General features: G+C 37.4%; 1 protein-coding gene across 1 annotated transcript in view; it reads right to left on the minus strand.

Annotated features, from left to right (window-relative positions):
* The window catches only part of CDC73 (cell division cycle 73), a 37839-nt gene that overhangs the window by 5021 nt on the left and 20397 nt on the right, over positions 1-12421 (minus strand). The window contains exons 8-9 of the mRNA XM_010171315.2: positions 9626-9724; positions 8112-8190 (exon numbers count right to left, since the gene is read on the minus strand). Of these exons, the coding sequence (XP_010169617.2) occupies positions 8112-8190; positions 9626-9724 (178 nt within the window). The remainder of the gene's footprint in view (positions 1-8111; positions 8191-9625; positions 9725-12421) is intronic.

The raw sequence follows: 12421 nt of genomic DNA on the forward strand, positions 1-12421 counted from the left end.
CATTGCTGTTTAACAGCTACTCGGGTGGCAAATAAAACAGTTCTAATAATCTGTAAATAATGGCATAGTACTTTTCCTTATTAATGTGAATCTAAGAGATGCTAAATGGCAAAAGTAGAACACAGGTGCCCAATCAGTTTCCCCGCAAAGTTCCTGCAGTCACTACAAGGTCTACTCTGGACCGCAGGGTCTGCTACCTGTAAAAAGGGTGGGATGAGTAGAAGAAACCACCTCCCAAACTGCCCACCAGCTCTCAAATTTCCTGCCTCAAACTCTCAAGCAACTAGTGAATGAGAGCTAAGCATTGCCAGCTTCCAGATAAACACAGCAATCCTCCTTTAACTGGTAACAGCATGGACACTCTTTTCACAGAATATAGCTGTTTTGATCTGATCCTCTCACAGTCACCATGTGATATTCTACCAGTCAGCTACTCACTTTTCTTACAGAAATAAACACTGCTACAAGTGAGAGCCCTGCCACTTGCACTTTTGTGATTTTTTTTTTTAAATGATGTCTCAACAGTTTGTACCTTTGGCCACATGCAGTAGCACCTTCAGCTCCACTCACTGCGTACAGCCTGTGCAAAGCAGAAAACAAATGCTTCCAAGTCAAGGACTCCACAGTTACAGCTGCATTCCCACTTCAAAAATTGCTGAGGGCATTAGCCAGGTTAATGCAGCTGGTTGTAAAACACATTCAAGGACCAGGCTAGAAAGCGGAGAGGCACTTTTTCCAGAGCATTCTCTGAGGGCAGTGGCTGACCCTGATGCAGCTGCTCAAAAGCAGACCCAGGATACATAGGGGACTACAGGGCACAGTAAAGAGGAGCAGAACACAGAGTAACCTGGAGCACCAGGGGATGTGCCCCAGCGCACATCAGCATCAATGCTGTACCATACCCTCTGACTAACACAACAGCGTTATGTTTCTCCCCTCCCTCCCAAACCAGCTTGAATCTGTGCTGCTGAGTCATGCACCAGCACAGAGATGAAATATTAATGCCTGGCCAAGAATTAGCTTGCAACTCCAGTTTCAAAACGACAGCTTCACTGATGGTAACAGAGGAAGCAGTTAAAATTACAAGCCATCTACTAAGAAAAGGGAATTTAAGAAGAGCCCTTTAAATAAAAGCATCATGATGGCAAAAGTTTAGACCCTTATTTTTAAATTTGGAATTAGATGCAAAGCAACTGTTAAAAGAAGTTACTTGAGTCTTCAATACATTTGTTTTTTTTCAATAAAATTACAACAAAGCTATCATACACATTTCCTTTAGGCAAAAAGTAGTCCACATTAAATACTTTAAATGCAAGTCTAACACTAAGGAGTAAAGAATGCAAGCAAAGCCCAACATTAACGAATTGTGACAAACTCTATTATAACTTTTTCTGTTTGCCAAATATCATCAGTTTTATAAACATATAGGCATTGTTAAAAACATTGGCATCAACAAATGCCTTAAAAAGTGTATGTTGTGTGACTAAAGTAGTACTCAATAACAAATTCTAATGCTTCCAAAACAATCATCAGTTAACATTAAGACTATCTGTTCTTCTCCAGTCATTGCATACATTATGATCACAATTTCACATTTTAATGACCCAAAGACTGACAAAAAAATTGTACACTTTTCCAGTGTGGTTCATCACTTGCTACCTTTCTAGCATCACCATGCAGCAATCTGAGTGCTTTCTGTCATTTAAAAGACTTAGACTTGGAAATGAAAGTATGCATCTTAATGCATCAGTTTATTGGACTGATTATATTCTCCATCACCATCTGGGCATATGTTCCACTCCCTTGCGTACGAGTATTAATGTTCAAAGTGCCTTCCATTTGCTTAAAGCCCACTGCTCTACGTCAGTCTAGTTCACTCTGCATTTTGATTCTGCACCTGCTACAGCTCTAGCCAGCCAATCCAGGTGCAAACTTTAGCACTGATACATTACCAAAAGAATAGTAGCTTTAAAAAGACTTAAATTAACCTGAATTTCTGGAAGGAAGTCTGGGCAAACAGAAACAGAACAAAGGAGCATGTCCCTGTAACACTGAAAAGCTCAAGATAAAGACTTTGTTTGAATTGTGGATGAATACGATTGAATAACCACTTCTTTTTTCAGCTGTATACTCTTCAAATCCCAGATAGCAACAGCTCTGCAGACTGCCTGGAAATGATTCATCACCCTGCTTCACACCCATGGTAATTAAATCACTGACATCAAATTTAATTCTACATAAGAGTTTACTGAACACTCCTTTTCAGTATTATACCCTAACCAGTTAAGTTTCACACCTAAATTTCCAAGCTACACTAATTAGTTTACAAAACTCTCTGCATAGCTCATATATAACATTTCAGTAATAATCTTACAAGTAATTAACATCAAGTTCTTAAAAGTTTCTCACAGTACAAATGATAAAAAAAACCAAAACAGTATGAATCTGTGTGTGTTTTCCTGCACTGAAGTGAATGTACAGTACTGAAAGTTATCAAACTACTTGGTCACATCAAGCCAGAAAACAGAGACAGACCGCAGCCTTTTCCAAATGCGAATCTCTTGTACATATTCTCAGCTAGGAAAAAAAAGCAGAATCCTACAATCTTAAATCAATGGAATAAATAACGGTCTACAAGGCATTTGAGTTTCAGAACTCTGGACCTCCTGGTCTACTCTCCTTGTGTAAACAGAAATCTCACAATTTAAAAGAAAATACTTAAAATGAGAAATACTGTATGAAGAAATGTTCTTAATGTATAGCAGAGAGAAAAAAAAACAAAAAACCAAACAAACTTACAGTCCAGAGTCACCTCAAGGTTAAAAACTTCATAGTCCTCTGTTGCTTAGGCTTAGTGCTTATAACTGATTGAAAGCTAGGCATACTTCTGAAAAACTGCAGCTATGCTGAAAAAATCCAACACAATTACAAGAATAATTCAAACATAAAATGACAATAGCAGGGAGTCAACAGCAAGCTTTCCCGAAGGAAACACTTGGATGTGGTAAACAACCGTCTTTTCACCATTAGGGACTTAAGCAACATGGCTGTACAGCAAGACCCTCTTCAATTTACACTAAATACGACTCAAAGTTTGTTTGTTTGGGGGTTTTTTAGTAAAAATTGGCTTCTGCTATGTTGAACCCTTAACAGCAACAACAGCAGGTAAACAAGAACAATGCTTCTGGAACTTGCCTTAAAGACCTCACACTTGGAGCAGCACAGAGAAACTTGACTTTGCTATCTGTGCTGACAGATGCATTCAATGGGTCAAGAAAATGTTAAATCTTTGAGATTATCATCCCAGCACTATTTCACACTCTGGAATTACTGAAGAAACAAGCATATGAAAAGGAGGCTCTCGGGTAAAGCCAACCAAAAAAGTGGGGAAAAAACAAGGTATAGCATCCAAAACAGTTTAATACCTAGAATGTCCTATAGAACAAACACATCAGCTCAAAGTTTCGGTATTCCACTGGCTCAGCTGCAAACCATACATAACAATAAATATTTATTGAAATATCAAATACTGAGGCATTCAGGGGAGGACACAAGATAACTTCCTAAGTATCAAATGATATTTGGGCACAGGGTTTTTAAATCCTGAAAATGATTTAAAACACATGTTGCTCGAGAAGATATGACAGGCTGTACTTTGAACAAGACAGTCTGTGGCATGAATAGAATGCACCTAGTAAAGATGTACATTAATAAATGGCACTAGTAAAGTGTAAAAATAAGCTAAAGGGAGTAATATGAAGGAAATCAATAAAATTACAAAGGGAAAAGCAGAGAAAGTTTAGCACAGAATGGAGCTCTACATTGTTGAAGAGAGGATCCCATCACTGACTGCCAGCATGAAAGAAACAAAACCAACAGGAAGGAAACAGCAGTCAAGGAAAGTAATTGCAGGGTGTTCATCTCCTCATCTCAGACCCATTTGAACAGATCAGCGTGATGAGTGCACTGCCAAATAACACGTTCTTCCACTGCAGAAATATCTAGGATGTACAAGTCCTGCCGCATGAGACATTCTAACACATTTCCCACAGCCTGTATCACAGAACTTGAAGAATGTCAAAGGGAAGATATCTCCCTCCTGCCCAACCAAAGCTGCAGTAACAAGACATCCATTTCAGAGAAAGCTACCAACTGCTGACTCAGGGCTGCATAAGCAGTTCCACAGACTGCAGGTGTAACTGATTACTTACTCTTGAAGAGCAGTATCTTACAATTACCACCCCTCCTCACATTTACTATTAAAGCAGTCTAAACCATTCTAGCAGCAAAGCCTGTCCCATCTGGCATGAAGATTTTAAGTCAGTCAACCAGAGAGGCATCCTGACACAGAGCATCAGAAATAATGATCCAACACAAGAAGCAGAGGAATTTGGCTACAACTTAGCAGTTTGCTTAATGTGTCTCATTTTAAAATTCCTAAATTTATTTTCTTAGCTCTATGAGCTTTGAATTGTTTATGCTAAGAAAAAAGACTGTTCATGGAAAAATTTTGTATTAAATCACACAAATATTTAAAGAAAAAACATTTCACCTCTTTGCTGCCTAAACTTTAAATCTTTGTGAATACTGTGTTATTACATGAAACCGCAGACAGACAATAAGCCACAATCATGATGCAACTAGGAGAGGACTACTATGAATCCTTCCTATAGTTTCAATACCTCTGAGGAAAGAGCAAAGAGGTGAGACACAAAGACAAAAGCTTGGAGATGTTGCCTCTCTCGGCTTCGTTTCAGTCTTTAGCCAAAATCACTTCCACGCACGCTGTCACACACGTCACACGATCCTCCCTTCCACAGTCCCCAGCCCATCACACACACAGTCATAGAGGGTAAGATTTGGAAACCCTTCAGAATGACACACATCTACAGGGTTCACCTTTTTCTCAGGTGTTATCCACCATTACTTATAAATGTGGATACAACAGTATAAAGACTTCAAGTTATTATACCTAGAACTTGAATAATCATCCTTTTTTTCCTCAAGACTTCTTTTCCAAAATTCCCAATACTTCAAGCTTTCCATAAACACATGTAATTCCAAGTTCTTATTAGATTAACTGCAAAAAAATAGTCTTTAAGGAACAAAAAATGCCTTACTTTTATTGATGACTATTTCTGCTTGCGATCTCGCTTCTGCACTGAATATTTGGAGGCCACAACTTAATTTTGAGGGCAATTAAATTAAAAATCCTTTAAGGAATGAGTTCACTTATGATGCGGTTGCAAGTGATGTGTATAGTTCAGTTGGAAGTAAATTGTATTACCAGTGCTGAATGCCATAGGAAAACGTGAATGCCTAATTATGGCTTTTGAAGACTACCTGCACTGTGATTTTCAGCTAGACTAGAATTTTAAATTTATAGTTTATATAAGAGAATACTCCAGAAGTAAATAAGATCTTATGTTATTTTCTAAAGTTAACTTGTAGCTGAGGAAGACACCTTGAATATCTCTAGGTCCTTTCCTAAGAAATCCAGATGTTAATTACTAATTACTATGCAACTTCCATAAACACTGTATCAGTACCTTTCATAAGTCAATCTTATATTTGAAATACATTCTTTTGAACACCTAATTTGTATTTCCAATGCTAGCCTACACTTATCTAACTTGGTATTACACTAGTGCTAGTCTTAAATTATGTATTTATACACCTAGAAAACTGAAATACAAGATTAATTCTGTGTGTGACTAAACCAAATACAAGAAACTGGAAAGTTAAGGCACATAAGCATGTCCTAAAAAGAAGCAGAGTGATAATGATAACTACCCAGGTAGAATGTGATCATTCCAGGTATTTCATAACCACCACATCATAAAAGAGCCTTTCAGCTGGAACAAGAGCTGCAATCCCATCCAGTCCAATTCAGCACTGATGGAAACCTCAGGACCATGTTATCAGGATCACAAAACATAATTACAGGCAGAAACTTCCCCCCCCCGCGCCCCTTGGCAATCATTTAATCTCTTTGATTTCTGCTTATAAATTTCTCCATTAAACCCGCACTGGTGAGCTCTGGTGATAAAGTCTTCTGGGTTCTTTCTTCCTGCCATGCAAAAGCTGTTATTTTCTGTTCCCTCTTGAACTGCACACATGTAGTAAAAGCATAAAATATATTCACCTGTTTAGTACAGATGTTGTCTACACAGGTTGCTTATTAGAATTATGTAATTTGTCGTCCAGAAGGATACAGACCATTTCTTTACCTCAGTTTCTTGTTGTAAAAGACTCCACATTACATGCATTGGTACTTTTGAGCTGTTACACTTGTCCATTAATTTCTTTCTCCACCTTTTATTTCATACTGTCCAGTATAGATATTTACTATATTTAACTTTTAATAGGAAATGGTAGTAAAAGGAAAATTACTTGGCAAATATCTGAGTCTTGAAGATTTAAAATATTATCAGAAGCAAACTGAAGAAGTACTAATAAAAATATTAATGGAAGGGTCGATTTGGGGGTGTTTTTGGGGGGGCTTGGTTCCACCCCACCCCGCTTCCTTTCTTTCACAAACTCCCCTGTGTCTTATTATAACAATGAATTCTTCATGGATGCTATTTGTAGATTATTTTTCAGTGCTGAAAAAGCTAGCAAATACCTTGCTTCAGCTTTCTTCTCCTACCCTGCCATGCAATAGTCAATGAGTAGTAGTAAATAAAAACCACTGCACTGAAATAAAAGTATATTGAGGCCAAGGGGGAATAGACTTCAAGAGGATATAATAGAATATCTAACTGAATTTCCTATAGTAAGTCTCACACACACAAAAAAAATCCATAAACCTAAAGGATGTATTCACATGTAAGTGCATATTTACAATTTTTTTTTTTTTAAATAACTTCACAGATGGCTACAATCAGATTCTGAAATTCTTCTACATTATCCAGTATGAGGTGCACAGAAAACATAACCTTCACAAATTTCTTATGGCAAGAAATTTTCCTTGGTGTTATATTTTAGGCTTTTCTTTCTCCAGTTACAATCAAAACTGAATATCTAAGCAGTACTGTAATATGCTCTTGCTTTTTATTGATTTATATAGCAAAAACGATCATGTCATTTCAATATGAAATTGAACACGATCAGCTATACTACAGCACTTCCACAAAATCTGAGAACTCACAAACACAGCATATGAACGTTACTCAGTCTCCCTGAACAAAAAAATGGTACTAACTTAGACAAAGCCAAATATTCTAAAAGATGCAAGCTGAATTGCTCATCTACAGTTTAAAATGGCATTTAGCAGCATGTAAGTTCCTACAGCCAGAAAAGAATGCCCTTAGAAGCATGAATTGGAAGTTTCATTCAAGAAGAAAGTGATTTTGTTTGAGAACTAGAAGGAAGAGGCAACTCAAAAGTGTAACCAAATTTGCTTTGCTCTCTGCAAGAAACACAAAAACATCCAACCCCAACAAACACAAGAGTTGCAAAATAAAAACACAGCAAGACAGAAACATTAAATAAAACTAAAACAAATAAAATAAAGCAAAATATGAAAAAAGCAAGAGGGACAGAAGAAAAATTTTGAGTTAGAAAGACAAATCATGACTCAAGTTCAACCTTCCGCCCTGTTTTAAAATAAGTGAGAATTCTTAAGTATTGTAAATTATCTCCATCTTTTCTCCAGAAGGGAGCTAATATTTTGCACTGCTGTTATGTTTATTTTGTAATTTAAAGAGACATAACAAGCTAATAATATTTAGTTGTAATTACTGGAAGCAACTTGTAAAGTAATTGTGATTGTTTAAGGTCAGGCAATCCATTTCATTTTATGCATCTGACAGTCATATTTGCATTTCTTCTCTTTTATTAATTGCATACGCCCTTCCCCAAACAGTTCTGGTTTTAGGCTTTCAGTTTGCTCCCTAAGAGGTAGAAATAATTTATAATAAATACAATTTTTAGACTTTGTTACTTGGAAAAGCTCTCTCTAGGCATAGTTACAGGGTTTTTTTGATCTTTTCTTAGACTTTAATAGCACAGAAAATCCCCTAACCCAAACTTTGTCTTCCTAACTCATTGCTTTAATTTCCTTTTTTTTTTTTCTTTTTTTTTAAAAAGAAGCATTACAATCAACTTACCCTCTTTGCCTTTGAATCTTTCCTGATCGTATCTGTTGTAGGCAGCTGGAATAGGTTGCTTATTTCGTAAAGTGGGATCCTAAAACAGGTTAAATAAGATTTGTAAAACATACTAGAAGACGTGATGGTTTTTGAACTTCATCAAGTACTACATGGAACTGTTCAAAAGTATAAAACTAGTTCACTTTTGTAGGAGTTTCAATGCATTTGAAAACTTCTGATACGTTTCCCTTCAACATCCACTTGCAATCTTACAGAAATAGAGCTTAGAAGTACATGGATGTCCCCTCCCTGGAAGTGTTCAAGGCCAGGCTGGATGAGGCTTTGAGCAACCTGGTCTAGTGGAAGGTGTCCCTGCTGATGGCAGGGGGGTTGGAACTGGGTGAGCTTTAAGGTCCCTTCCAACCCAAACCATTCTATGATTCTATATTGAAAGCAGTGACAACAACCCGAGGCAAAACTAAAGTAGCAGTAACAAACTACATTAGCTAAAATCTGTGAGTTTTAGGAAATCATTGAGTTTTTGGAGTATCTCAAGAATTAGCAGGGGAAAAAACCCATCAACTGACAACTCATGATTAAGCCTTCAGCCACAATAAAAAAAATGTTCCTTGCCAGTCTGATTAAGCTAAAATTCTGCTAAGCCTATAGCATAAAAATAAGTTTGGAGGAAAAAAAAGTATTCTGGGAAAAAAGTTTATAACAAACACCAGTCTACAGGCACACTAAATACCAATTCAATCTTTTTTGTGGATGGCTTAATTATATATTCACAACTATTCTGAATGGGACATATGAATAGTTCCATGCAAAATTTCCAGAATTCAATACAAAGCAAATATTTAAATGTTAGAATTCACCTTCCTATTTAAATTTAGTTCTTCGCTGCAAAAACAAATCCAAGTATGACTAGATAGTTTTTATAGCAGACTGCCACTGAGTTCAAGACTATATTAGGTTTAATAGAACTCAATAGTAAACACCACAATACAAAACAAATCCTGTTTTAATACCTAGATAGACTTAAACAATAAAGCTCTAAGTCCTCCTGGTTTATTATAGGAAAAAGAAAGCTGGTTCAAACTGTTCCCACTCATGAGTCATGTTGCAGATTCTTAAAACATTTGCTACTCTATCTGTCAGAAAAACAGCAAAACATTTTGTTTGAAATGGCAGTAGTCTCATCTAATACATTTTTTGCAAATAGATGCAGGATGTCACTAGTGTTTGATAGATACAGAAGCTGGCACTAGCAGTTTAATCTCCAAGTAACAAGAACATATTGAACAATTTAAACTAATATATTCAATTCTGTAAATGTAATAACTCAATAAACGTATAATAAATAACTCAATAAATGTAATTTAACTCAAAGAACACCTGTGAAGTTATGCTTGAAAGTTGTGCGTTCATTGGAAATAAACCAAAACAAATTTTGTATTTAATAATGACAAGACACTCTACTCTCACTTTTGGTGTCACACCCTTCATGTTCATCAAAGTGCTGCTCTTACCGTTGGTGCTGTATTTGGTGCAGGTCTTTGCTCAGGTGCTCGGCCTTCTTCTCTGGCTTTTACTGATTGAAGAATTGCAAAAATATTCTTGGCAAAGTTCTGAAAAACATATCGGATACCCATGAACCTTGCTGACTATCTGCATTTCACATCACAACAGCACAGGTCGAAGGCACCATTTGATTAACTTGCGCTTCACAGAAAAACAGAACTAGTGCACCGATTTTCTGAACAGACACTTTCTGATTACTCTTCTGTGACAGGATCCCAACATAAACAGAGTTTTAAGACATCACTGCTACCCTGTATTCTTTAAGAACCAAACTTGCTAAATCTAACTGGCTTCATTACACTACAAGCTAAACAAACCAAACTCTTCACAAAGCGCTTGTAATCTCCTTATTCCCCCCCAACCTACCATGCCCTCACAGTCCTCTTGGAACTCTCTGTGCTGTAGCAAAAAAGAAAAACTTTTACTCAAGATTTCCAGGACAAGTCTCGTCTGTGAGGCCCAGGTATATACCCACTACTGAGAGCCTGTCTGCTCACTTTTGGCCTCCTGATGCCATGTCTGGGGCACAGTCTCTGCCTGCCTTACTCTGCGCTACAAGAACCGTTCCTCCACCCAACCACGCTCAGCTACGCTGGGGGAACCGAGTCCCTGCGAACCCTCGGGAGGCTTTCCCTGATCCCGCACGGAGCAGCGGAGGCAAGGCAGACAGGCAGCCACCTCCTGCACTTTCCAGCAAGGCTCCTGGGCAGAGCGGAACACACTTCAATCGTTCTTCACAGGCACAACCCCAATGCATTGTGGTGCAGCTCTTTTAATACTTATCTTGAACTACAACTTCACTCCATTTGGCACCAAGTATTTTAAGCAGTAGAGCCTTTCATTTTAAGTTGGAAGAAGCAAGTACAGAAATCACATTCACAAATCCTTGATTCAAGAGTGATCCAGGATAATTCTAATAACTTCATGCAGTGTTTTGTCAGATAACCAAGTCATTGAGGCACAACCAAATAAATTCTATTGATCAAGGTTTTTAAAACACGTTCTTCCTGGTAATATTAGTAGGACTGCTTTATTCTAAACATAACATAAATGTTAATTATACCTTTGAAAGGCGTATGCTTATTGCATTACCATTCAACAGGCATTTTAAGCTATAGAGATATGTGTACACAATGTCTGTCATTACTGTCAATTTTCAGTAATGGTTCATCAGCAAAAGAAACCTTTTATCAGCTAAGGAAAATGGCTTTTTCACTGGTTCAGAATAGTATAAAGTGTTCATAAAATGCTTAGATTCTTGCAGAATATTGTATACTAACACTCAAGTGGTGTTAATTAACACTACTGGCATGCATTAATTACAAAACAAAGACTTCTGGGGTGAATTTGGTAGAAATCATTTAGAGAGAGCTGTAATGCAAAGCTTCTCTAAGCTTGTTCACTTGACCTCAGTCAGCATGTTGTCAATCTGCTCCAAGCCAGAGCGGCAGGAACTGGGAGACCACCAGAAACCACTTATAAAGACAAAACCCATTCCTTGAGCAAACCTAGTTCTTTTCACAAAGACTGAAAGAACTCACACAAAACTGTACTTAAAGTTCTTTTCAGTCAGAAAAATGGGGGAGGGGGGGAGGGGTACTTTAAAGAGCTGTGAGCCATGCACATAAAAATTATACAAGAACACTCAAAATCAACTCAGTTCTTCAGGAAATCAAGTCTAATTACATGCTTTTACTGGAAATTCAGACATTTCTCCCAAAATGTGGACCGGGTAGTTTATCAATCACAATTCTTGTCATTGCTGTGCTTCACATACTGTCTCTTGGAAACAACAAGCTACTCAGTCTTCTGAAATTCAGAAGGAGGAACTAATTAAACATCAAGAGGAGGAACTTAGTAAGAGTGATTGCCCATGTAGAAGCCAAGTCTTCTTTCAGTCACAAGGAAGCTACAACCAGCTTTCACATCCGCATTTCATTCATAAAACCTACAGTTAACATGCTCTTAAAGTGAGCTTAAATTTCAAATTCCAACATTTTTTAAAGGCATTTTAACATCTCAGAAACTGCATGTCCTGGACTGAATTTTTAATTCTTTCAGGTAAAAAAAACCCAGGAGTTTCTCTCATCTGCTGAAAAGAAGTTGTTAATAAGCGTGGAATTACAAAGTGTTCTTGCTGATGTCTTTATTCCACAGTATAAAAATGCAGGTACCCCAAGGCCACAACTAATATAAGTTTGGGAGGGGAAAAAACAGCACCGTTTTAACAAGCACTTGAATTAATATCATAATCTTGCTGTTCATTGGCTTGGCCAGAGATGTGGGAGTACTTTACTGGTACAGAAAAGTGATCAAGCAGGAAGTCCTCTGCAGGTACCAACTGATTCACAAAACCCTGCAGTGTTGCAAAAAAAGTCTGCATTGTTCATCCCTTCAGAGATCAGAATATGAACATCCTCTAGCTTCTGCCCTAGATTCAGTTCAACTTAATACCAAATACAACATTTGTATTACCAAAAACTTCTGATCTGGGGGGATGGAGCAGAGAGAGAAAGCAAAAACAAAAAACCCCCAACTATCCTCTGCACTGTCTTTAAAAAAAAATTGAACATGCTTTAAAAATGATGTTTAAGAAAATTCACAGTATGTAAAAGGACAATTCTATCAGTTCTTGTTGTTAGCTGCCTAGAGTGCTGCTACTCTCATGAAAGCTCTCTTCATTGCTTCCAAACAAGTCTACAGCGAATAATAATTCAACATGGTGCAGGGGTAGGGGACAGGCA

The sequence above is a fragment of the Antrostomus carolinensis genome, unplaced genomic scaffold (genome assembly GCF_000700745.2).
Source record: "Antrostomus carolinensis isolate BGI_N321 unplaced genomic scaffold, ASM70074v2 scaffold23207, whole genome shotgun sequence".
In the NCBI taxonomy this organism is placed as follows: Eukaryota; Metazoa; Chordata; class Aves; order Caprimulgiformes; family Caprimulgidae; genus Antrostomus; species Antrostomus carolinensis.